At 41.3% G+C, this 24,824-nt stretch overlaps 1 protein-coding gene across 2 annotated transcripts in view; it reads right to left on the bottom strand.

Annotated features, from left to right (window-relative positions):
• crcp (calcitonin gene-related peptide-receptor component protein) overlaps nucleotides 1–24,824 on the bottom strand; it is a 59,329-nt gene that overhangs the window by 24,486 nt on the left and 10,019 nt on the right. For both annotated transcript variants that reach the window (XM_080210572.1, XM_080210574.1), the window contains exons 3-4: nucleotides 24,427–24,525; nucleotides 22,001–22,095 (exon numbers count right to left, since the gene is read on the bottom strand). In XM_080210572.1, coding sequence (XP_080066698.1) covers nucleotides 22,001–22,095; nucleotides 24,427–24,525 — 194 coding nt within the window. The remainder of the gene's footprint in view (nucleotides 1–22,000; nucleotides 22,096–24,426; nucleotides 24,526–24,824) is intronic.

Here is a 24,824-nt window from a genome sequence, read left to right as displayed (position 1 = left end):
TATCATCTTTTGTATTCTGTTCATTCAAAGAGGGTTAATAAACAAAATGAACCTAACAAATCTTTCGCATGAAAATATGCACATCATATCTTAACCCAAACTATTGCTAACACTCCTATAGCAGCAATAGAACTTGACTTATTTAAACACTTTAAATCAGTGGGGTGTAAGGGAGAGGTAGTACCTCTCATAAGTGGCTCCTTTTGGAGTGGTTCATTCTGTATTGATCCTCAATACAGGATATATGAAGAATAGCTTTACAAACTTACTTGAGGTCTTTGATGACATAACCAGTAAGGTGGATAGTGGGGAACGTGTGGATGTGGCATATCTAGATTCCAGAATGGCGTTTGACAAAGTGTCGCATAAAAGACTGATCCAGAAGGTGAGATTGCAGCGGATTTGGGGTAGAGTACTAGATTAGATTAAGGATTGGCTGACGGACAGAAAGCAGAGAGTCGGGATAAATAGGTCCTTCTCCGGCTGGCGAAATGTAACTAACAGGGTACCACAGGAATCAGTCCTCAGACCGCAACTGTTCACAATCTATGTAAATGATCTGTAAGCAGGGGCAGAATGTAACAGAGCAAACTATGCAGATGATGCTAAAATAGGTGGGAAAGCGGGCCGTGAAGAGGATATAAAGATTTTACAGATGGATATAGATAGGCTAGGAAAATGGGTCGAAATTTGGCAGCTGGAGTTTAATGTGGACGTGTGGATAAATAAATAGGCAAATTATTACCTAAATGGAAAGTCGATTCAAAATGTATCTGGGCAGAGGGATCTGGGTGTCTATATTCATGAATCGCAGAAAGTTTGTATGCAGGTGCAGCACGTAATAAAAAAGGCAAATGGGATTTTGGCATTTATTGCAAAGGGACTGAGTATAAAAGTGGAGAAATGTTGCTGCAATTGTATGGGGTGTTGGTGGGACCACATCTGGAGTATGTGTCCAGTTTTGGTCTCTTTATTTGAGGAAGAATGTGGTGGCACTGGAGGCAGTTTAGAGGATGTTCGCCAGATTGATTCCAGGGATGAAAGGATTGACATATGAGGAGAGATTAAACAGTTTGGGTTTACACTTGTTTGAGATTAGAAGGATTGAGGTGTATAAAATTTTAAAAAGGATTGATAAAGTAAATGTAGACCAAATGTTTCCTCCAATGGGGCAAGCTAGATCAAGGTATAGGTTGAGAGACAGTAGATTTAAAATGAGATGAGGAGGAACTATTTCTTGCAGAGGGTGGTGAATTTGTGGAATTTGCTGCCCTATAGCACAGTGGTCTGAATCATTAAATGGTTTCAAGAAGGAGATAGATAGATTTCTAACAAAAAAAGAGGATAGAGGGATATGGGGAACAGGTGGGGAGGTGGATTTGAGACCAGGGAGAGATCAGCTAGGATCGGATTGAATGGTGGAGCAGACTCGAAGGGCTGAACTTGCCTACTTCTGCTCCTAATTCCTATGTTCCACCTTCACCCAACAGTCACTTATAGCTCCAAGTAATTGTTAACAGTGGTCACACTCTGGTAAACTGCTTTGATGGGTGGGCCAAACCAGGAGAGTCTGGTCTCCAATTGGTCTCCTCCCCTTGGTGACTCATGAATTTGTCTATCCTGAGATGCAAAGACTGATTCCCGCAGACTGGGTCTATGAGACCAACCAAAAGCCATTCAGCCTTGAGGGTGGTTCAGCACTGTGCTGTGGAATAGACAAAGCTCGACAAGACACAGAAGACATCCCAATCACCCAATACATCCAGGTCCACCTTCAGCAATCTAGATTTGTCTTGCTACTGGATCAAGATAGGTCAGTACAAGACAGACTACAATACACATACAAATCTGCCTTGCTATAATTAAATTCACATGCACATTCATCATCTTTCTTTCATTTGTCATCTATCATTTAACTACCACATGTCCTGTGACAGTGGATATGCTCATAGCAGAGGCGTGGATTCACTGAGAGCCTAGCTGCGAACCTGCACACAACGAGCTCAGGTCATGGAGTCATTTTTCATTAATCAGAAGCACAATGGATCTTAGCAACCCCAAGTGACTGAGTAGCCCTTTTCAGGACCACTCTAATCATCTCTAATTTGAAGAAGGGGCCCAAAAAAGACCCCCTAGCAATGCCTGCTTCACCTCACAGGCCATCAGACGATGAACATGTCTTGCACGTGATTTGGAGGGGTCACTGATATGCTGTATGCAGTTACACAGCTTCAGCAGAAAAGCAAAGGACAAGATGGATCTCCACTCAATGTTTGTTGGCCTGACCAAGGCTTTTAACACAATCGGCCATGAGGGCCTTTGAGTGGTGCTAGAGAATTTCGGCTGTCCTGAGATGGTTCAACAGATTCAAGTTGGCATGCTTGTGTGTGTCCCGGATGGTGGTGAGTCTTCTGAACCATTACCAGTCACGACTGGAGTTAAACGCTGATGCATTATATCCAACTTTCTTCAGCATGTTTTTCTCAGTCATTCTCTCTGGTACCTTCCATAATGCTGATCCTGGCATTAAAATCAGATATCGCATGGACAGAAAACTGTTCAATCTGAGATGAACGAGGAGTCATCCAGACTGAAACGTTGGCTTTATTCTCTTTCCACTGATGCTGTCAGACCTGCTGAGATTTTCCAGCATTTTTCTGATTTTGTTGTCAATCTGAGATGAGTCTGGGCAGAGATCGAGGTAGCCAATGACATATTTTGTAATTTCTTGTTGACCAATGACTGCACACGAAGTTTCAGTTCATAGCAGGGCATGTAACGTTGCATGGATTTGTTCTCCAATTCACGTGATAACTTTGGCCTTATGGTTAGCATTTAATCAGCTGCTCCAGGAAAGCCTTACCTCATGTAAAAGTTTTCAGTCCATGAAGAGAATCTGTTAGCAGTGGATAAGTTCACTTATCTCAACAGCATGCTCTCTTGAAATAGACATATTGACAAAACATGTATGAATTTGCATAGCAATTATTGCCTTCAAACATTAGTCTGGTAAGAGTTTAATTACCAAGCTGAAACTCTACAGAGTTACAGTCCTGTGCATTGTGCTTCATGCAGGCAGGACTTGGACCGTATACCAAGAAGTTCAACCACTTCCACTTGAGCTGCTTTCAAAAGCATCTGAAGATCAGATGGCAGGACAAAATATCACTGAGGTGTTCACCCAAGCTGGCATGCCATGTTGAGACAGTTACCATTGAGTTGGGCTTGTCACAGAATCACAGATTATTACAGTGCAGAAGTGGCCCTACGGCCCATCAAATCTGCACCGACACGTGAAATGCCCTCCTATCTTACTTGCCAGCACTTGGCCCATAGCCTTGGATGTTATGGCATGCCAAATGCTCATCCAGGTGCATTTTAAAAGATGTGAGGCATCTCGCCTCCATCATCCTCCCAGGCAGTGCATTCCAGACCATCACCACCATCTGGGTAAAAAAAGGTTTTCATCAAATGCCCCCCAAACCTTTCACCCCTCACTTTTAACTTGTGTCCCTCGTAACTGACCCTTCAACTAAGGGGAACAGCTGCTCCCTAACCACCCTGTCCATGCCCCTCATAATCTTGAGCACCCCAATCATGTTGCCCCTCAGTCTTCTCTGCTCCAAAGAAAACAACCCAAGCCTATCCAACCTCTGTTCGTAACTTAAATGTTCCATCCTAGACAGCATCCTGGTGAATTTCCTGTGCACCCCGTCCACTGCACGTCCTTTCTATAATGTGGCAAAAAGATTTGCACACAGTGCTCCAGCTGTGGCCTCACCAAAGCTCTATACAACTCCATCATGACTTCTCTGCTTTTGTAATCTATACTCCAATCGTTAAAGGCGAGTGTGCCCTATGCCTTTTTCGTCACCCTATTTGTCTGCCTTTCTGCCCAGAAAATAGGGTGGTCATGTAGCCAGAATGCCTGATACTTTTACGAAAGCAAATCTTCTATGGAGAGCTCGAGTCTGGGATGTGCACTCACGAACGTCAAAGGAAGGGCTACAAGGACACACGGAAGGCTTTACTTGAGATTTCAACATTATTTTGAGTCTTTTTTAAAAATTAATTTACGGGATGTGGGCATCACTGGCTAAACCAGCATTTATTGCCCATCCCTATTGCCCTTGAGGAGGTGATGGTGAACTGCCTTCTTGAGCCACAGTGAGAAGTCTGACAACACCAGGTATAAGTCAAACCAATTTATTTGATAGTAAACTCGCAAGCTTTCGGGGTTTGCCCCTTCGTCAGGTGAATGGAGAGTTCTGGCCTCAGACAGAGCATATAACAGCACAGACAGTTTACAGATTACTGGTTAGAATGTGAGTCTTTATGCCTGTGGTCACTGTTCTCCTGAAAGTTGGGTAGTTTGCTGCGAACAATGGCCTGTTTGAGGTTGTGCGGTTGTCTGGTTGTCTGAAGGCAAGAAGTGGGGGTGTGGGGATGGCTCTGGCAAGACGTTTGTCTTCATCAATGATATGTTGAAGAATCTGGAGAATGAACAGTGACCACAACACCACACAACCTTGCCACAGCAACCTCTGCAAGACCTGCCGGATCATCGACATGGATGACATCATCACACGTGAGAATACCATCCACCAGGTACACGGTACATACTCTTGTAACTCAGCCAATGTTGTCTACCTAATAAGCTGCAGGAAAGGATGTCCCGAAGCATGGTTCATTGGGGAGACCATGCAGACGCTACGACAACGGATGAATGAACATTGCTTGATAATCACCAGGCAAGACTGTTCCCTTCCTGTTGGCGAACACTTCAGTGGTCACGGGCATTCGGCCTCTGACCATCGGGTAAGCATTCTCCAAGGTGGCCTTCACGACACACGACAGCACAGAGTTGCTGAGCAGAGACTGATAGCCAAGTTCACATGAGGACGGTTTCAACAGGGACCTTGGGTTCACATCACACTGTCTGTAACCCCCGTGACTTGCCTGGGTTTGCTAAACCTCACTTACTGTACTGTCTGGAGACAATACACATCTCTTTAACCTGGGGCTTAATGCTCCTTCCACTCACATTATTGGCCACTTTAAGACTTGAATAGCAGGTCAGGTGTAAAGACTCGCATTCTAATCAGTAATCTATAAACTGTGCTGTTATATGCTCTGTCTGAGGCCAGAACTCTCCATTCGCCTGACGAAGGGGCAAATCCCGAAAGCTTGCGAGTTTACTATCAAATAAATTGGTTGGACTTAAACCTGGTGTTGTCAGACTTCTTACTGTGTTTACCCCAGTCCAACGCCGGCATCTCCACTTCTTGAACCACTACAGTCCATGTGGTGCAGGCATACTCATGGTGCTATCAGGGAGGGAATTCCAATGTTTTGATCCAGAGATAGTGAAGGAATGGTGATATATTCCCAAGTGAGGATGGTGCATGGCTTGGAGGGGAAGTTTCAGGCAGTGGAATTTCCATGTATCTGCTGCTCTTTTTCTTCAAGATGCTAGCGGTTACGAGTTTAGAAGGTGCTGTCTTAGAAGCCTTGGTGAGTTTCTGCAGCGCTGCACTGTGCTTTGGTGGTGGAGGGAGTGAATGTTTGTGGAAGGGGTGCCAATCAAACAAGATAGTGTTGTACTTCTTGAACGTTGTTGGAGCTGCACTCATCCAGACAAGAGAGTGTTCCATCACACTCCTGACTTGTGCCTTGCAGATGGCTTCAGGGAATGAGGTAGTGAATTACAAGCCACAGAATTCCTAGCCTTTGATCTGTCCTTGTAGCCACAGTATTTGTATGTCCAGTCCAGTTCAGTTTCTGCTCAATGGTAATCCACAGGATATTGATAATGGGGAAAACAGCGATGATAATGCCAATGAATGTCTTGAGAGAAGTCTGCTGCACCTAGCAAAGCTAAATAAAAAAAAGTGCAGCTTCCTTTGAAAAGCAAGCACATCTCAGAGGCAGAAAGAAAATTTAAGGAGATGAAATCCTGAGCCAGCAAATTATGCAAAATTCAACCACCTGAGGCATCGTGTTTTATTTGCAGCCGATCCCTACGGCTGAAAATTGTCCTTAGCAGAAACCTACATACCCACTGGAACCTACCAAATGCCTCAGATGATAAATCCCATAATCATCTTTATTTTGAGGACAAACAAGGAACTTCACTATATTATGCAGTTTATGAAACCTATTAAAATATTGTAACATATAGGGAGGCAGCGGAATGGTGGTATTATTGCTGAACTAGTAATCCAGAGATCCAGGTGTTAGGATCCCAGACCAGAACTCCGAAGTATGTTATGAAGCCAAACTAGACCCAACAATTTTTTGATTTTGACATAAACGTGAGGAAAGGATGTTTCACTCCAGGAGTAATTCCACTGACAAATTAGGGATTTAAAAAAAATCAACACAAGCTTTATTCATAAGTTATACTTATAAGTTAGCGTTATACTTGAACATAAGTTTGTTTAAGTATAACTCTAACAAAATTAAGCAGCCTAATTCTTAACAGTTGAACAATCTTTAAATATGAAAAACAACTCTAATTTCTAATTTACTACTTAACAATTCCAAATAAATAACATTCTAATTATAAACTTAAAACTCACGTTAAACATACTTAGCAATCACGAGTATTCTTGCTATAATGAGTGTAAACAGCCTTGGAGTTTTCAGAGAAAGATAGAGTTTTCAGAAACCTGCAAAATTCTCGTAACGTCAACCAGAACAACCAAATTCCAACTTCTTTCTGCAAAAACCTGTGTCTCTCTCTGCTACAGAAACCACAACATCACATCACTCTAATATGAAATCCCAAGGAACTTAACTGAATAAAAATTCATTAACTCTACTTAACATAACCACTTACAAGGTTGAAATGAATAATTATCCTTCTTCTCAGCATTTGAGCTGTATACCTTCCAGACATACTGACTACCTGTCGAAGAAAGCCGAACTTTAAAATATTCTCCTGAAACATAAAATACTCACATTATATACATATATCATTTGCACTTTCATCATACAGGGTCATGCTCTGGGGACGCAGGTTTGAATCCCACTATGGCAGACAGTGAAATTTGAATTCAGCAAAAATAAAACTGGAATTAAAAGTCTAATATCAGACTGAGGAGAGATTGAGTTGGTTAGGATTATATGTGCTGGAGTTCAGAACAATGAGGAGCCATTTCATAGAAACCTATAAAATTTGAACAAGATAGGGTTCCCAATGGTGAGAGTGTCCAGAGCAAGGGTCATAGTCTAAGGATGAGGGGGTAAAACCTTTAGGACTGACATGAGGAGAGATTTCTTCACCCATAGAGTGGTAAGCTTGCAGAACTCACTATCACAAAGAGGTCAAAATATTGTATGTTTTCAAGAAGGAGTTAAATATAGTTCTTGGGACAAAGGGGATCAAAGGAGTGGGGGGAGGCAGGATAAGTTATTGAATTGGATGATCTGCTGTGATCATAATGAATAACACGGAAGGCTTGAAAGGCCTACTCCTGCACCTATTTTCTATGTTCTGATGAAAGGTCATTGACCTGAAACATTAACTCTTTACCTCCACAAATGCTAAAACTGATCTGCTGAGTATTTCCAGCATTTTCTGTTTTAATTTTGGATTTCTAGTATTGCCAGTAGTTTGGTTTTGTTTAATGAACAAATTGTGGCATAGAACAATACAGCTTCTAATGCACAATGATTGGGCAATTTGTTGTATGAATATACAACATCCAAAACAGAAAGGTACCCCAGTGATCCAACTTAATTGTGAAACCCTAAAAATTCTATTGCTCCAACCCTTACAGCAGCCAAGTCGTGTTTGTCAAAATATACAGAATGAGCGCTTTGATTGAACCGCATGCTAATTCTTTTGAGGGAGTGACAGACCAAAGCTAAGGTGAAGTTGCACGAATAAGCAGAGATTGATTTTTTTTTATTAAATCTGCAAAAGATAGAGGAAAACATAGAAGCACTAAAGAACAAAAGCAAATAATTAAATGCAGACAAGAAACATTAAAACTGAAGCCCAACAAACATATGTTTCACATGCTGCCATGAGCATTGGTCCTGGAGGAAACATTTTACAAGGCACAAAGTTCTGGTAACTTAAGTAATTATTTTAAGTAATAATGAATGAATTATTAAATATTTTGCAAGCCAATTAGGATTATGTGTTCACTTGGACTAGAAATAAAAATATCAACAGGAGCCACTTTGAAAAAAGATAGTTCAATGAAATTGTAGACTTTAATAGAGGTTACATTTCTCTGCGAACCTGTGGGATCTAATTCTCAATGATTCAGTACGGTTACATTGCTCATTTCAGCTAATTAACAAACCAAAACACTGGAGAGCCAATTCTGACAAACCAGGGATTATACAAGCCTACAGCATGAGCTGTGTTGAATTTTGAGATTATAGGCTCTGTCTTTTTATTTAGAAAGGCACTTAACAAATAAAGAATGCATGCAAGGAATCAAGCCTACAAACTGGCTGGTGGCCAGGTGCAAAACTAGGTCAACCAGCTGCACTCAGAATGACAAACGCTATCCTTAAAGAGCAAATTTGTTCCCTCACCAGCAAACAATGTTCAAGCTAGAATAGAATGATTTGAAGGGGTATGTTAGCACAACTGCTGGATTGTCCTGTGGGAAGTTGGCATAGGGCAAATATCTTTCTGCTGTGCCGTAAATGATTCTGTCCCCGAATATCCTATCCCACAATCCTCATTGTGTGGGCAGCGAGAAAATAAATACACTCGAGCGATGAAAAGCCCCAGAAATAAAAACATAAAATGCTGGAAATCCTCAGCATGCCTGGTCGCACATGTGAAGTGAAGAATAGAAATAATTGGCACAAACTTACCCAAAAAGATTTTAACTGTCAAAAAAGTTTGGAAACTGGAGTAATTCACTCCGGTTATTTGGGCGAGTTTAGCACTAATTTTCCCACACTCTGTCATTTTTTTTGGCTGTTGGGAGATTGACATCGAAAGAGGGCTGGAACCTATGGAGGCTGGGGAAGCTGGCTGCAGAGTGCTGAACAGGCTTTTTGGCCTCTTCCTGGCTCTCCATGCCAATCAACCAGCGCAGCAGGCGGGTAAGATTGTGCCCTATGTTTCTGGTTGTTGACCCTTTGGAATGTTAGTTGAAGAAAAAAAATCAACAATGCAGACAGCAAGCTATTACCACAAAATCGTTGGTCTCCCATTTTAGTCACTGCAGTGCAAAACACAGAAAAAGTTGACAATCATTTAGGATCTCATCTATGCACGATTATGTGACTCAGGCATATCTGAAGATGTGGCTTCAAAAACAAAATTCCAAAATCCCAAACCAAATTGGGAGCCATGTGCACACTTGAGGTTGTGTGTCAGATTCTGCATGCTTGCTTGCAGAATGTGTGACTCTGTCAACAGAAGGCAACCTCACAACTTCAGGACAATATGAAACAATGCTATACACAAGATGTTTAATCAGGCAGATAATGTAAGCAATAGTTCAAACATTGCTCTGGATTTATATTTCTGCTTAGCTTCATTTGGAATGAATGGTATAGAAGTAGTCTGTAAACAGAAATTTCAAACATACAATGTCAATCTCCAGACTTTGAATGGGAGTTCGAGATTAGATTCAAGACATCTGTGATGCTTTTTTGAAGAAACAAAACGTAATTAAGACAATATTTTAGAGTTGATGATTCCAACCTAATTCAGACAAGAGATTATAATTAAAATGGACATCTGGTCCCCGAAGAAGGAACTAGAAAATTTGTAAAGCTTGGCCAAACCACTGAAGAAAACATAAATCTTTTCGATTATCCATTGTGAACAATCCAATTGGAGCTGCTTTCATTTTATTTGGTTATTCGCTGCTCTCGTGGTTTTGCTTTTTGCCTTTTCTCATCTGAGTAATTCAGTTTTAATCCAGAGTCAACAGCTTTTCTTATTATATGACTGAGAGTCATATAATTAAATAGAAACAGAACTATGAAGCAGTCTGGTCCTAGCAGGAACCAAGGGAAAGGATGGGAAAAGCTGGAAAATATGACTGTTGTCTAAAAATCTAATGTGCTCAAGATGATGTCATTTTGAAAACAATTCCAAGGTTAAATACCAAGGATTTTATATGAAGTACACAAAACCTGAAGCACTCAAATACCCGATATTCAGGATTTGATATCTCCTACTGCCAAGGTTAGCAAACCTTACTTATTGCACGCCCCGTTTCAGTTCCCCTGGCTAACTCTACCAGTAATCCTTCTTCTAACTTCTGTTTGCTGTGGAGATATTTTGTTGCACTGCATGGTTCCATCAAGATTGATATGTGGCTGCTCATGTGTGCAATTTAAAGGGAACACTGTTCCCTGTGCAGCACATTTCTTATTGCTCCTTAACTGCACACTCTCGCAGCTCAGACAGAACATTGCCTACCAGCACCGTGGTTCAATATTTTAAAACCTGTTTAGTGCTCAAGCATTGTACAAATACACAAATTATAATACAAATATACAACTTAAACTATGGCTTAATAATACTAATTACCAATAATGTGACAGATGAGGTTGTTTGTTCAAGCATATGGACATAATGCTCGGAGTGTTGGGTGATAGTTTGAGTCACAAATTATTTTCTAAAGACACTGATGATATTTTGTTTCACTCTAGTAAATGATGAAAACCCACTTACACAGGTAAGCTATAGCAAACAGTATCAATACTTTGGCAGCCCTAGCGGGAACTGTTTGTATTTGAATCCAAAGCTTAGCCAGTGCTTCTGTTGAAATTCAATCTCAAATCAATCATCAGTTGAAATATTTAGGCAGTTCTCTTGTTCTTTGGTGAACAAGTTTGGTGGCATGGGTACTGCAGAAAATTGTTCAAGTTTCAAGGACCCACCCATCTACATTTCATTGGGTACAGAACCAACCTCTCCTTCCAGTTGCACCTAAATCTACGATGACAGATTCAACCTGAATCTACCATTAATAATTACAGTCCCAGTCTAATTTTGATCATTTCTTTCTAATTAACGTTTCCAAAAACTGCAAAGTGTGGAGGGTTTTATTTTGCAGAAGCAAACTCACCCCAAACCAGTTTGAGAAAATGCAATACGCAGTACTAGTCATTTGCTCTGTTAACCACTCCTGTACCTAGAAACGTACACTTCTGAAATGAACATTTCTCTCATTAATTTTAGAGGAAAAAAATTCTTTAAAAAGGAATTTGACTGTACAGAAATGCATAGGCTGTGGTCTGGAAATACTAAGAAGGGGCAATGGGGTTTGGAAACTCAACAGAGAAGAAACTTGAGTTTTGATTGCATTTGGTCATGGAAGGATAAAGGTCTTGCTTACTAAAAACAAGTTTATTAATAGATACTGTAGCAGCAAAACCTATTGCATGTTTGAATTATGAAATTAAAGAAAAAACAGCTGCTTTCCCTCTTTATGGGACACAAGATGAACATGTGCTCCACTTAAACAAAACCAAAATGACCTCATAGAACATACAAAAGTTTCCAAGTTGCAACACATTCTTTTAAACTTCAGATCAGAAAGTTGTATCCTGCATTTTGTCTGAGGAATAAGGTTAGGATGTTACAATTAGAAAATGTGCACAAGTTGCAAATGGCTTTGTTCATCCTTCAAGAGGAAGCAGACTATATTCATTATCAGGGGTGTTTGGTAGGCTTTCGGTGGTGCGTAGGTGACTGCTACAGCCAATCTGTGCCTGGAAGTTTCTGTTGCAAATAGGACAAAGTCTCGGACATGACTTGGGTCACTGTCGGTGCAGAGTATGTATGTTCTCCCCATGTCTGTATGGGTTTCCCCCAGGTGCTCCAGTTTTCCCTCACAGTCCATAAGACATGCTGGTTAGGTGAATTGGTCGTGCTAAATTCTCCCTCAGTGTACTCTAATAGGCATTGAAATATCGTTTCTAGGGGATTTTCACAATAACTTCATTGTGGTGTTAATGTAAGCCTACTTGTGACGCTAATAAGTAAACTTTAAGGTAGCAGACAACTGAGTTTTGGATGAGTTGTTAGCTTGGTATTTACTTGCCTTACATTTGCTCTCTGCCTTTGGGATGCATTTGCTTTTGAAGGAGAATGAGCAGTTTATCTCAATTCGCTAAGTGCAGTGATCCTTGGTGAGCACTTCCAGGGCTTGAAGTCAAGATCAAAACTCCTAAGTAAAGCCTTCAAAGTGTCCAAGTATCATTGCTTTGACAGCCACAACAGCACACTTGAGACTGAAGTTCTCAATAGAAGATTCACTCTAATAAGCGAGTGTTAGGCATTCTGGCTATATGACCAGCCAATTCAGTTGTGACTGTCTCAATATAGTGTGGATGCTTGGTACGTCAACTCAGGTGAGTATCAGAGTATCTGGTATTTTGTCCTGTCATCTGATCTTCAGAAGCTTCTGAAGGCAAAACAAGTTAACATGATGCTGATACAAAGTCCAAGTCTTGCATGTGCACAGCAGTAGGACTATTGTGTTCTACAGACTTTCAGTTTGTTAGACAGACATACTCCTCTTTATTCTCAGACTGATGTTCAAGATCTGCTGAAGGCTATTCTCACTTTGGCAATTCTAGATGTGTCTCATCGTCAATATAGCCAGTTTGAGAGAGTATGCTACCAAGATAAATGAATGTATCCACTACCATGCCAGGTTTTGGTTTTGGACTGAAACTTCGGGCTCCAGATATGACTTTACCCAAGCAGGCTGGTACATTACTTCCGATTTCTTTGTAGTTATTGTATGGCCAAAGCTGTTCTCCAATATGTGTCAAGTCCATGATACGTTGCATGACCGGTAGCTAGTGAGCCAACAAACAGGAAAACATGAAGTATTTCCTTGGAGATCTTGGTCTTTGCGCAAAGTTATTTCCGATTGAGCAGCTTCAACACCTTGCAAAACCTGATCTTAATACCAGGATCACCAGCATGGAAGGCATTGGAGAATATGTGCAGAGAAACATGAAGAGGGTTAGCTGCAGCTGACATCCCTGTTTAACTTCATCGGTGACTGGGAATGGGTCAGAAGACTCACCATCATCCAGGACATCAGTGAACATACCACCATAGAACTGTCAAATGATTGTGATAAATTTCTTCGGGGGTAGCCAAATCTGTTCATTTCCTTCCAAAGGCCGTCAGGGCTGATTGTGTCAAAGGCTTTGGTTAGGTCCACATACATGGTATAGAGGTGCATTGTAACAGAGGAGACCTGACTAGAAAGGAACGGTATTCATTGTTAAACACAAAATAAAGCCTCTACTCAGTGGCACACAAACAAGTCCCCGCCAGAACAATAGTTTTGCAGACCCTTCCCCGTACCTGCCTTATAAAGGGCTCACGTGACGAGTTCCACCTGGGTAGACCATTGCCTCTTACCAATGGAACTCATATTCAACAAGTTCCACAGGGAGATCAATTAGAAATTCCCTATGGAACTCATGGGAGTTATCACATGCATGGTCTGCACTCCTCCTGGAGCTGTATACAGTGACCCCTGTATCAGTGATTCCTCAACCTTTTCTAAAACTGAACTGACTCTGGTAGCAAATCCTGGTTGAGGTGTTGCACCAATGGTCAGAAGGATTCTAGTGAAGATTTTGCTGATGTTGGAAAACAGTGAGATTTCTCTGATTGTTGCAAATTTGGCGAGTTCTTTGTGTATAACTGGACAATGGAGGCATCTTTTGGGATGGTTCCTTGCTCCCACAGAGACTGAAAGAGCTCAGTGAGCTTCGTGAGCTCAGATTTGTAGACCTCAGCTGGTGTAGCAGCAGCTTCTGGAGTTTTGCCATAAGATTGCATTTTGATTGCGTTTATTGTTTCTAACAATGTGAAAGTGTCATCAAGAGAGTTATTGATGGCAACTATTGCTTTTTCATTGATGGATGAAGGTTGATTGAGGTTATGGTTAAAATGCTCTTCTCACTTTCTAGAATTCATCTTCTCCTTGAGTACCAAGGATTGGTGATGAACTGTGGCCAGTAGACATTTTTCAGAGGATCACAGAATCTCTTGTACCTAACCAACTCTCTGCAGACAAGGGCAGTACTTCTTTCAGTCTGTTGGCTATGGATTGTCCATAAGGATGCACACATTCTACGTGCCAATGGTGACTGGTTGTCACGTTTGTATTTTTAAGACTTGTCAGACAGGTGAAGCAGACAATATTTAGGAATCCACCCCCCCATACTAGGGAGGTGAACAGTGTGGTCCAGAAAAGGATTGTTCAGTTGTTTAGAGAGCTATCGAGTTCCAGTTTTGGTTCCTTCCAATGATAAACAAATATTTGACCCGAGCTAGCTGTGTGCAGATTTCACACTGCAGCTCTCAGTGAATCCATACCTACTGCTACATTGCTCGTCATCATTAGTGGTCATGCCACTGATAGATAATGGATGACAGTGATGAAAAGGTTTTATTTATTTAACTACGTGAGTGAATTGAGAACCAATTTTCATTTGTAATCTTGACTTGGTTGAGAGGCTAATGTTGCAGCAACCAAAGTTACATATTGCAATTCATAAAAACAATAAAATACAAATTAGCAGTGAAAGAGAATTGACAGTTTAGCAAGTACAAGCATCAGTCAACAAAGCTTTAACTCTTTGGCAAAAACATTCATGGTAATAGAATTAGTGAATTTCAGCTATAGTTGTGCCTTGTTCCAGTTATTGGCAGCTGCAAACTGAAATGAATTGTGACCAAAGACTGTATTCACTCTTAGAGTGACCAATTTGATCAAGTCACATTACCTCAGATCATAACTTGGACGTGAATGAATTATTGAGGCAGAATGGTACAGTGAGTCTATCTTGTCCTCACCTATTGTGACCTAATGGCAAGATGAGTTTAGATGGCTGGAGATAAATCCAAATGCTGTGGGTGACTGGGGTGGCTTATCTGTCTTGTTGAGCTCTATATGTATGAACAGTAATCTAAAACACAGGGGCTGATTAGTTAGGACTGAGATTAGGAGAAATCACTTTGCTGAAGGGATTGTGAAGCTTTGAAATTCTCTATCCCAGAGGGTTTTGGATGCTTCGTCATTGAATACATTCAAGGTTGAGCTGGGCACATTTTTGGTGTCTTAGGGAATAGAAGGGTATGGGGAGCAGGCGGAATAATGGAGTTGAAACCCAAGATCAGCTATGATATTATTGAATGGTGGAGCAGGTTGAATCGTTCTCCTGGTCTTATGGTCCTGCTTCTACTTCCTCTGATCTGCTTTCACAACTCAATGCTAGCTCATGTTCAAGACTTTTGCACCCTAGACTGGTTTCATCCACTCAGTCTGCCAGAATCAAACTTCACAAGCTAAGATGGGCAAATCACTAAGCTGCCAAGAGTAGGAGACCCGACAGCTATGCTTATTTGATTTGGTCCGCTTGCTGAAATGCTATACCAAGGTGTGGCCACTGTCACATGCTAACAGCTACTTCATGCCACAAGTGAGAGCTGGTTCAAGGGGAGGGCCAATAAAGGATAAGCCACTGCAAAGAGTGCGGTCAGCCCACCAGTGAAACATGTCGCCCTTCCTTTACTCCCGGCTTTGATCATAAAAATGTTCAAAAGTGAAAAGTATCATCATGGAGAAACTTCTTGGTTGATTTCAATTATTTATCACAAAGCCAGACAAATATCAATTAAAATCATTTAAAATGTCCTTGAAGAATGTCAGCCAGATTGCTTGCAAGTCTTGATATTTATATCATATTGAATTTCATTAAATTTTCAAGTAGCAATCACATCTGTAAAGCACAGCTTTAACTAGCTGAATTGCAATATTTATCTGTAAGATTGCCATCAAGCTGTTAGAATGTCTCAAAAACAGTGTTACTTTGCTCCACTGACTTCATCAAAGTAAAGCTGTACCATACTTCCCATACTATCACTCTCCAATTTAGTTTTGTATCCAACCTCATTCTCCATTAAATCTGGATAAAATTTTCAGAACCTGCATAAAAGCCAGTTTATACAGTTGCTGGAACCAATTATGCTGCTTATAATGTTTAGTGCAGCCAACAGTGGAGAGAACTGTTTGCCATCAGCTTTTTCAGATGTAACAAGGATCACAATGAGGACCTCAGTCCTTTTCTTGCCTAACATGTTAGCAACACATAAAAACTACATGCAAAATAATATTCTCCCAATATTGTCTTTCTTCTTGTAGGAGATTTGCCAACATGCATAATCTTTCATTCAGAGCAAGACTGGCAAAGTTGCAAGTTTTTCAACAGCTACACTGCTCTTTAAACAGTAGGACAGAAATACAATTTAATTAATCATAGAATCCTGACAGTGCAGAAGGTGGCCATTTGGCCCATCAAGTCTGTACCGACCACAAACCCACCCAAGCCCTACTCCTGTAACCCTTATTTACCCTGTGAATCCTCCTGACATTAGGGTCAATTTAACATGGCCAATCCACCTAACCTATACATCTTTGGACTTCAGTTGAACTTTTTTCTTTAAACGCCATCGTTTTACTGTCTCTAATTTGGAATCCCTCGCATGGTGCCAATTCATGCTGTTATTTTGGCATTTAAAAATATTAGATAAAAATTAAGTACATTTGTTAAGGAACATATAACACGATTCTATCCATTAGTGTCGCAAGTAGGCTAATGTTAACCCTTCAAAGAAATTACTGCAAAAATCCCTAGTCGCTACACTCCGGTGCCTGTTCGGGTACACTGGGGGAGAGTTCAGCACGGCCAATGCACTGAAACTGCATGTCTTTTTTGGACAGCAGGAGGAAGCCGAAGCACCCAGAGGAAACCCATGCACACATGGGGAGAATCTGCAGATCCTCACAGACAGTAACCCAGGTCCTGGCACTGTGAGGCAACAGTGTTAGCCACTGTGCTGTCCATAATAATAACATGCAGGGGCATAGATTTCACAGTGTCCTACAGGGAAACAGCCAGTCATAAATTAAGACATTAATGATTTTTAACCTCCTTTCAGTCAATCATAGGAAGTATCAAACTTCCCTCCTCGCCAGAGCTTGATCAGTCCAGGGTTTCCATAATTTTGTCCAGGTTTGCAGCAGAGCATTAATATAACACAGGAGACAGTAGTTATGAGTGATAAACCCAACTCAACTGGTGTAGACAATGGGTACTATGAGCAATGGTGAGAGGGACCACTGTCCCACTGGTCAGTAACCATCCATCTCAAAGCCAGGCAGTTCACAATTAGTATTTGAAGTGAAGTTCAAAAGACTGCTGGACAGTGTGTTAATGATTACTGGTTTCAACTTTACAAGGATATCCAAGTGTCTTTCAACATAGGAAATACTGGGGACATATACGAAGGGATCAAAAAAGCAACAGGTCCATCAGTAACAAAAATTGGCTCCAATGAAGTAAAGGTGGGGGAAGACTACAATTAACAGTTGGAGAGAGGGTGGAACATTACCTTGTCTTGTACCCTAGGGAGAACACGGTCATCAAGGAAGCTCTAGACACCATTGAAAGCCTGCCTGTCATGGTAGAACTTGATATTGAATCCACAGTGGAGGAGTGTAGATGGGGGCTTCCTCTTGAGGCTATGTACAGCTACTAAAGCTAATACAAAGACTCACAATACAGTGTTCTGATGTTGAAGATGTGACTTTATTTAACCAAATGATCGAATGGGAGAATGATATGAGGAAGCCCTGCTTTCAAGCTATAGAATGTAGGTAGCTGGGTATCAGTCTGAAGTACAATGCCCCTGTGAATGCATTAAAGATTTTCAAAATCATGGTGCCTATCTTTCCGGCGAGCATTATCCAGTAAACATTAATACAAATCAGCCTATAATCAATCATCCTGTCATTAACTCCAGCCAACAACAATTCACATCATGGCCTCAACAGATTTCATTTGTTACTACATTACAGGCATTACCTCAGTGAAATGATTCCCACCAAATTGAACCCACGTGACTCTCATCTGACCATGAGAAATTCTTCATGTCTGCTCGCCACCTGTTGTATGACCCTATTCATAAGGCTAGCATTGGTAACCATCTTGTTCCTGATCACTGCTGATAGCATTAGCTTTCAGTGAATCTATTGGTCCTTCCCTCTCCCTATATTTTGTCACTAACTGCAGTTTCACAAAATGTAACCAAAAGCAAAACACAAACATCTTGGAAATTCAAAATACATGTTTTAAATGAGAAATATTTGTTAATTATACAGAGCTGTCTTTCTGTGGCAACAGCTGGTTTATGTTCCCATAGTCCAAGATCATTCATTCTAAAGTTAGTATCATGTTCATGTTCCTAAATCTATAGTTATGTGTTTATTAGCATAATTCACTCCCCCAAAATCAAGGAGCTTCACAAAGCTATTGACTCTCTTTGTATGGGCAAAGCTCCAGCTGTCAAAGCTATGCTGCTTGAATTCATGAAGTACAGGAAATTGGCACTCCTGCAGCATCTGTACAAATGTCTCTGGAGAAAGGGGCAGTGTCCCATGATGTGTGCGATACAAAGATTGTGATACTGTACAAGAACAGTGTACAGAGCGATTGCAACAACTGTCAAAACAAAGAACATTACAGCACAGGAACAGGCCTTTTGGCCCGCCAAGCCTGCACCGACTGAAGTAAAACCCCCTATCCTTCTGAGGACCATATCCCTCTATGCTCATCCTGTTCATGTATTTGTCAAGATGACCCTTAAAAGTCACCACTGTCCCTGCTTCCACTACCTCCCCCAGCAGCGAGTTCCAGGCACCCACCACCACTTTCCGTGTAAAAAACTTGCCTTGTACATCTCCTTTAAACTTTGCCCTTCGCACCTTTAAATCTATGCCCCCTGCTAATTGACTCTTCCACCCTAGGAAAAAGTTTCTGACTATCCACTCTGTCCATGCCCCTCACTCTTGAAGACTTCTATCAGGATCTTGTAGATTTCTACCAGGAGGATAGATCAAGATATAGAGGTCAAGAGGAACTGAATTGGATCAGCCACATAAATACTGCAGGTCAGAGGTTGGCTATTTAGCAGTAAGTAACAACTCAGTTTTTGACTCCCAAAGTTTGTCTACCATCTAAAAGGCACAATTCAGGAGTGTGATCAGTACTGCTGCAAAAAAACAAGCAGTTTAATACCACCCAGGCCAAAAGCAGCCTGTTTGATTAGTATCCCATCCTTCACCACAATTATTTACTCCTGCCACCAATGCACAACGGCAGCAGTGTGTAGTATCCACAAAATGTACTGCAGCAACTCATTAAAACTCCTTCAACAGCAGTTTCCAATCCACAACCACTAAAATCTGGAATGTGGGTGTATCTGGGTAAACTATGATTTATTGCCAATTCCTAACTGTCCTTTGAGAAGGTGGTGGTTCATAGACAGGTATAGTCCATGTAGTATTGGTACACTCACAGTGCTGTTAGAGAGCTTCAGAATTTTGACAATGAAGGAACAGTGATATAGTTCCAAGTTACGATAGTGTGTGGCTTGGAGGGGAACTTGGAACTGATAGCTTCCATGCTTCTGCTGTCACAGAATCCCTACAGTGCAGAAGGAGGCCATTCGACCCATGGAATCTGCACTGAGCACAGGCTCTATCCCCATAACCTCATGCATTTACCCTATCTAGTCCCCCTGACACTAAGGGGCAATTTATCACGGCCAATCCCCCTAACCAGCATGTCTTTCGGATTGTGGAAGGAAACTGGAGCACCCGGAGGAAACTCATGCAGACATAGGGGGTATGTGCAAACTCCACAGAGACAGTGGCCCAAGCCAGGAATTGAACCTGGGTCCCTGGCGTTGTGAGGCAGCAGTGTTAACCACTGTACCACTGTGTCGTCCAGTGCTTGGAAGATACAGTTGAAGAACCTTTGGTGAGTTGTCCTCGTGCACCTTGTAAATAGTACACATTGCTGCTAGTGTGCATTAGTGACAGGAGTAAATGTTGAAGTACTGGAAGGGGTGTCAATTAAGCAGGCTGTTTTGCTATGGATGTTGAGCTTCTTGAATATTATTGGAGCTGCACTCATCCAGGTAAATGGAGGGTATTTCATCATATGCCTGACTTGTGCATTGTAGATGATGGACAGAATATGGTGTCTCTGCAGAATTTCTCAATCTCTGACCTGCTCTATTTTTTATATATGCATTGATAGCCAGCATTCATTGCCCATCTTTGGTTGCTCTTGAGAATGTGGTGGCGAGCTGCCTTCTTGAACTACTGCAATCCATGCAATTTGATACACATGATAGGGTGGCACAATGGTTAGCACTGCTGGATAGGATGGCCTAATTAGGAAAGTCAGCATGGCTTCGTGCGGGGCAGGTCATGTCTTACTAACTTGATTGATTTTTTTAAAGGAGGTGATGAAGGTGATCGATAAAGGTAGAGCTGTGTACATGGATTTTGATAAGGCTTTTGATAAGGTCCCTCATGGTAACCTCATCTAAAAGATTAAGATGCATGGAATCCACTGTGACTTGGCTGCTTCGATTCAGAATTGGCTCGCCCATAGAAGTCAGAGATCAATAGTGGGTGTTTTTCTGGCTGGAGGTCCGTGACTAGTCATGTTCCGTATGGAGCCGTACTGGGACCTCTGCTGTTTGTGATATATATATAAATAACTTAGATGATAAGGTAGATGGATGGGTTAGTAAGTTTGCAGATGACACAAACATAGGTGAAGTTGTGGATAGTGTAGAAGGTTGTTGAAGGATAAGCGGGATATGGATCAGCTTCAGATATGGGCAGAAAATGGCAGATGGAGTTTAAGCCAGGCAAGTCTGAGGTGCTGCACTTTGGGAGGTCAAATGTTAAGGATAAGTATACTGTTGTAGGACCTTGAGCAGCATTGATGTACAGAGGAATTTTGGGGTTTAAGTCCTTATCTCCCTGAAAATGGCCACACAAGTAAATTGGGTGGCAAAGAAGGCATATGGCATGTTTGCCTTTATTGGTTGGGGCATTGAGTACAATACTCAGCATATCATGTAGCAGCTTTATAAAAGGCTGCATGTAGTATTGCATTCAATCTTGGTCGTCACATTATAGGAAGGATGTGGAGGTTTTGAAGAGGGTGCAGGAGAGGTTTACCAGGATGCTGCCTGGATTAAAAGTTATGAGCTATAAGGAGAGGCTGGACAAACTAGGGCTATTTTCTCTGGCACAGCGAAGGCTGAGGGAGACCTGATAGAAGCCTGTAAAATTATGAGAGACATAGATAGGGTCAATAGTCAGAACATTTTTCTCAGAGTTGAAATGTCTAATACTAGGGGGCATGCACTTAAGGTGAAGGGGAAAGTTCAAAGGAGATGTGAGGGACAAGTTCTTTTTTTTTACACAGAGAGTGGTAGGTATCTGGAAAGCACTGCCAGGGGTGGTGGTGCATGTAGATATGATATGGGCGTTTTAGGCTTTTAGATAAACACATGAATATGCAAGGAATAGAGGAATATGGACCAAGGCAGGCAGAAGGGATTAGTTCAATTTGGCATCATATTCAGCACATGCCTGACTTGTGCATTGTAGATGATGGACAGAATATGGTGTCTCTTGTGGGCTGTAGGGTCCATTCATGTGTTCTATGAACAGAACTCTACAATTCCAATCTTCATCCAGCTGAACTCGAGCTCCTATGTGAAAGAACTTTTCACTGGACTCTAATTCTGATAATTACATGAACTAATATTCATTTTTAGTTCCATTACAGTTCACAACCATTCATGATTATAAAGCTTTTCTCTACTTCCTTACTCTGTGTGTGTGTGTGTGTGTGTGTGTGTGTGTGTGTGTATATAGTTATCATAACATGAGTTTCCTAAAATTAGATCACAAAAACTGAGACTTTGGAAAAAACACCATAGTCTATTAAAACAATTCAAAAACATCTTGTGCTTACAGACAGCTGGACAGAGGATAAAAAAGTTCAGTTTACCTTTCTCTGCTATCCATAACAGTTTACTTTAATAAGTCAATACAATGGGAAAAGAACATAATGTGAAGTAGATAGCTGGACTTACTTGGTTAGTTTTTGTGGAAGCATTGCTGTAAGAAACTCAGTTACAATTTCTGGGGTCTGGTGTTTGCATGGTGTTTTGGACAAATACTTCAAAGTCTGTGGATGAAATATAGTACACAAGTCAAGCTTCTGATGTCGTCTATAATGCAGAAGTGTCTAATACATATTTCCATCTCTTCTGTTCTGTTCCACATTGCTCAGGTCACAGTTACTGCTTTCATGAAAACACTGGCATGTTACATAGAAATAGTGAATAGGAACTACGAATGCTGTGTAAATCTACAGTGCAATGCAGTCAGGTAATGTTCTGCAGCACATACGTTCTGGAAACATCTCCCTCAGGATCCTGTAAAGCATAAATGAGTTTTTAAACTTGAAACTCCATGACTTTTTGTCATCAACACACATAAAGCTTAACACCAACCAGCACAAGGCCACCTGCTCAACTGCCATCCCATCCACCACTTCCATCATCCATTCCTTCCATTACTGGACACACAGTGGCAGCAGTGTGTAGCATTTACAAGATGCATAGCAGCAACTCGCCAACGCTCTTTCAACAGCATCTTACAAACCTGCAACTCCTAATGCCTAGAAGGGCATGGGCTGCAGATGCTTGGGAACACCAACAACTGTAGGTTCTCCTCCAAGCTACGCACCACCCTGACTTAGAACTCTTTGTGTTCCTTCATTGTTGCTGGATCAAAATCTTGGAACTCTCTCCCAATCAGCACTGCAGGTGTATCCACACCAAATGGACTACAGAGCTTCAAGAAGATGGCTCACCACCACTTTCACAAGGGCAATTAGGGATGGGCATAAAAAAATGCTGGCCTAGCCAATGTCGTAAGAAGTCTGACAACACCAGGTTTAAGTCCAACCGATTTATTTGATAGTAAACTCCCAAGCTTGAGGTTAAACTCTTCATCAGGTGAATGGAGAGTTCTTGCCTCAGACAGAGCATATAAAGCACAAGCTTGATCAGTCTTGTAGTACGTTCCAGTTTCATAATATCCTATATCAAAAGAATTTCCCTTGCTTCATCCTAAATCTCTTTACTTTGAATCTTTTATCTATATAGAATATTTCAGTGGTTGACAGGTCTAGATCATTTATGTCATCCATAGCTCAGTTGATATCATACTGTTGGTCGCCTCTGTCAGAAAGTTGTGGGTTCAAATCCTACTCTAGACTTGAGCACAAAAATCAAAGCTGACACTTCTGTGCATTACCAATTTATGTGTTTTAGATTAAACATTAAACTGAAGTCCCCTCTATTCTCTTAGGGACATAGAAAAGATCCCATGGCACTACTTCAAAGAAGAGCAGTGAGTTCTCTCCTATAGACTGACCAATAGTTACCCCTGCATGAAGATCACTAAAATAACTCATCTGGTCATTCACAGATTGCTGCTGATCGTGGGAATGTTCTGCAGGCAAATTGGTTGTCACATTGCAACAATGACTACACTTCAGAAGTACTTAATAGGCTGCAAGTGTTTTGAGACTTTTGTTGGTTGTGAAAGGAGCTATATAAACGTAAATAGCTTTTCTGTCTTTTTATCCCTTCATAACTTCAAAAAACCTCTATCATACCACTCCACTATTTCCACAGTACTAATAAAAAAGTCTCAATCTTCCATCTCTGTATTCATACTCGTATTTCCTCAAACTAAGTACCATCCTAGTGATTTGTGACTCCCTCAACATTCTGTAACTCAAAGCAGCACAGAGTACTCCAACTTTGGTTTTCTGAAGGTTCTATATAGATTTACTATTGCATCTCAACCTTTATAATCTATACCTCTTAACCTCACATGGATAACACCACGTTGGGTTTTATAATAACATTTTCGTAAAATAATGGCAACTCTGCAGGATAAATATACACTCGAGATCAAGCAGCTCAGACTGGCTGCAACGAAACACTGGATTTATCTTTCAGCCCAGGCTCCTCTTCATTGGGACTGCCTGTAGTCCGAGCAAGGCTCGCTCACTACCCCTCCCCCAAGGAACTATGGAACTGCCAGCCAGGCTGACAGTATGCTAACACATGACATTCTCCCAAATTAGGGGCAGAAGTCTCACCTTAAAGCAATTAATGCTGCTCGCAGCATTAAATTGCCAAGGAGCAGCCGTCATTATGATGGACGGGTTTCATCACCAACTTTATAGCAGAGTGGTTGGGGACCTCAGTGCTCCGTAAAATCCAGCTCATAGTCACCAGTACTGATACAAAAAGTAAAATACTGTGAATGCTGGAAACACTGAGCAGGTCTGTCAACATCTCTAGAAGAAAACAGACTAATTAAAGTTTCAGGTCTGTGAAATGTACATTCATGACGGACTAATTCATTTTCCTGTACACGACAACCATTGGGATTAAAAAAGTGCAAACTTTGATAACACGTGAATGCCACCACCTACCTCATACATTATTGTGTTGAGGTTCTGCTGACCAGCACTATGTTTCTTATTTCCACTTTCTTTCCGTTGTTCTGTAAGATCAGTCAGAAGCTTAAAGACCTACAATGGAGAACAAAAGGATGAAAGATTGCTGATTGGTGTGCGTTCTCAGCTGAGATTTCAATGTATTACGTTATAGGGGTGATTTAACAATCCCATTAATCTAACAGGGGTGTTATGCATAGGTCATGTAAACTGGGGGCAGGATTACAATATTATAGCTACGTAGCCCCTGCCTGCATTCCTTGGAAGCACTGGGCTCCTTACTGAGTGACTCACAGGAACGTAAATTGTAGGAGCAGGAGAAGACCATTCAGCCTGTTGGGCCCACTCTGCCAATCATCCACATCAGCATTTTC

This window comes from Carcharhinus amblyrhynchos, chromosome 23 (assembly GCF_965287045.1).
Source record: "Carcharhinus amblyrhynchos chromosome 23, sCarAmb.v2.hapA, whole genome shotgun sequence".
Classification (NCBI taxonomy): domain Eukaryota; kingdom Metazoa; phylum Chordata; class Chondrichthyes; order Carcharhiniformes; family Carcharhinidae; genus Carcharhinus; species Carcharhinus amblyrhynchos.
This window is presented reverse-complemented; position numbering and strand designations above follow the sequence as displayed.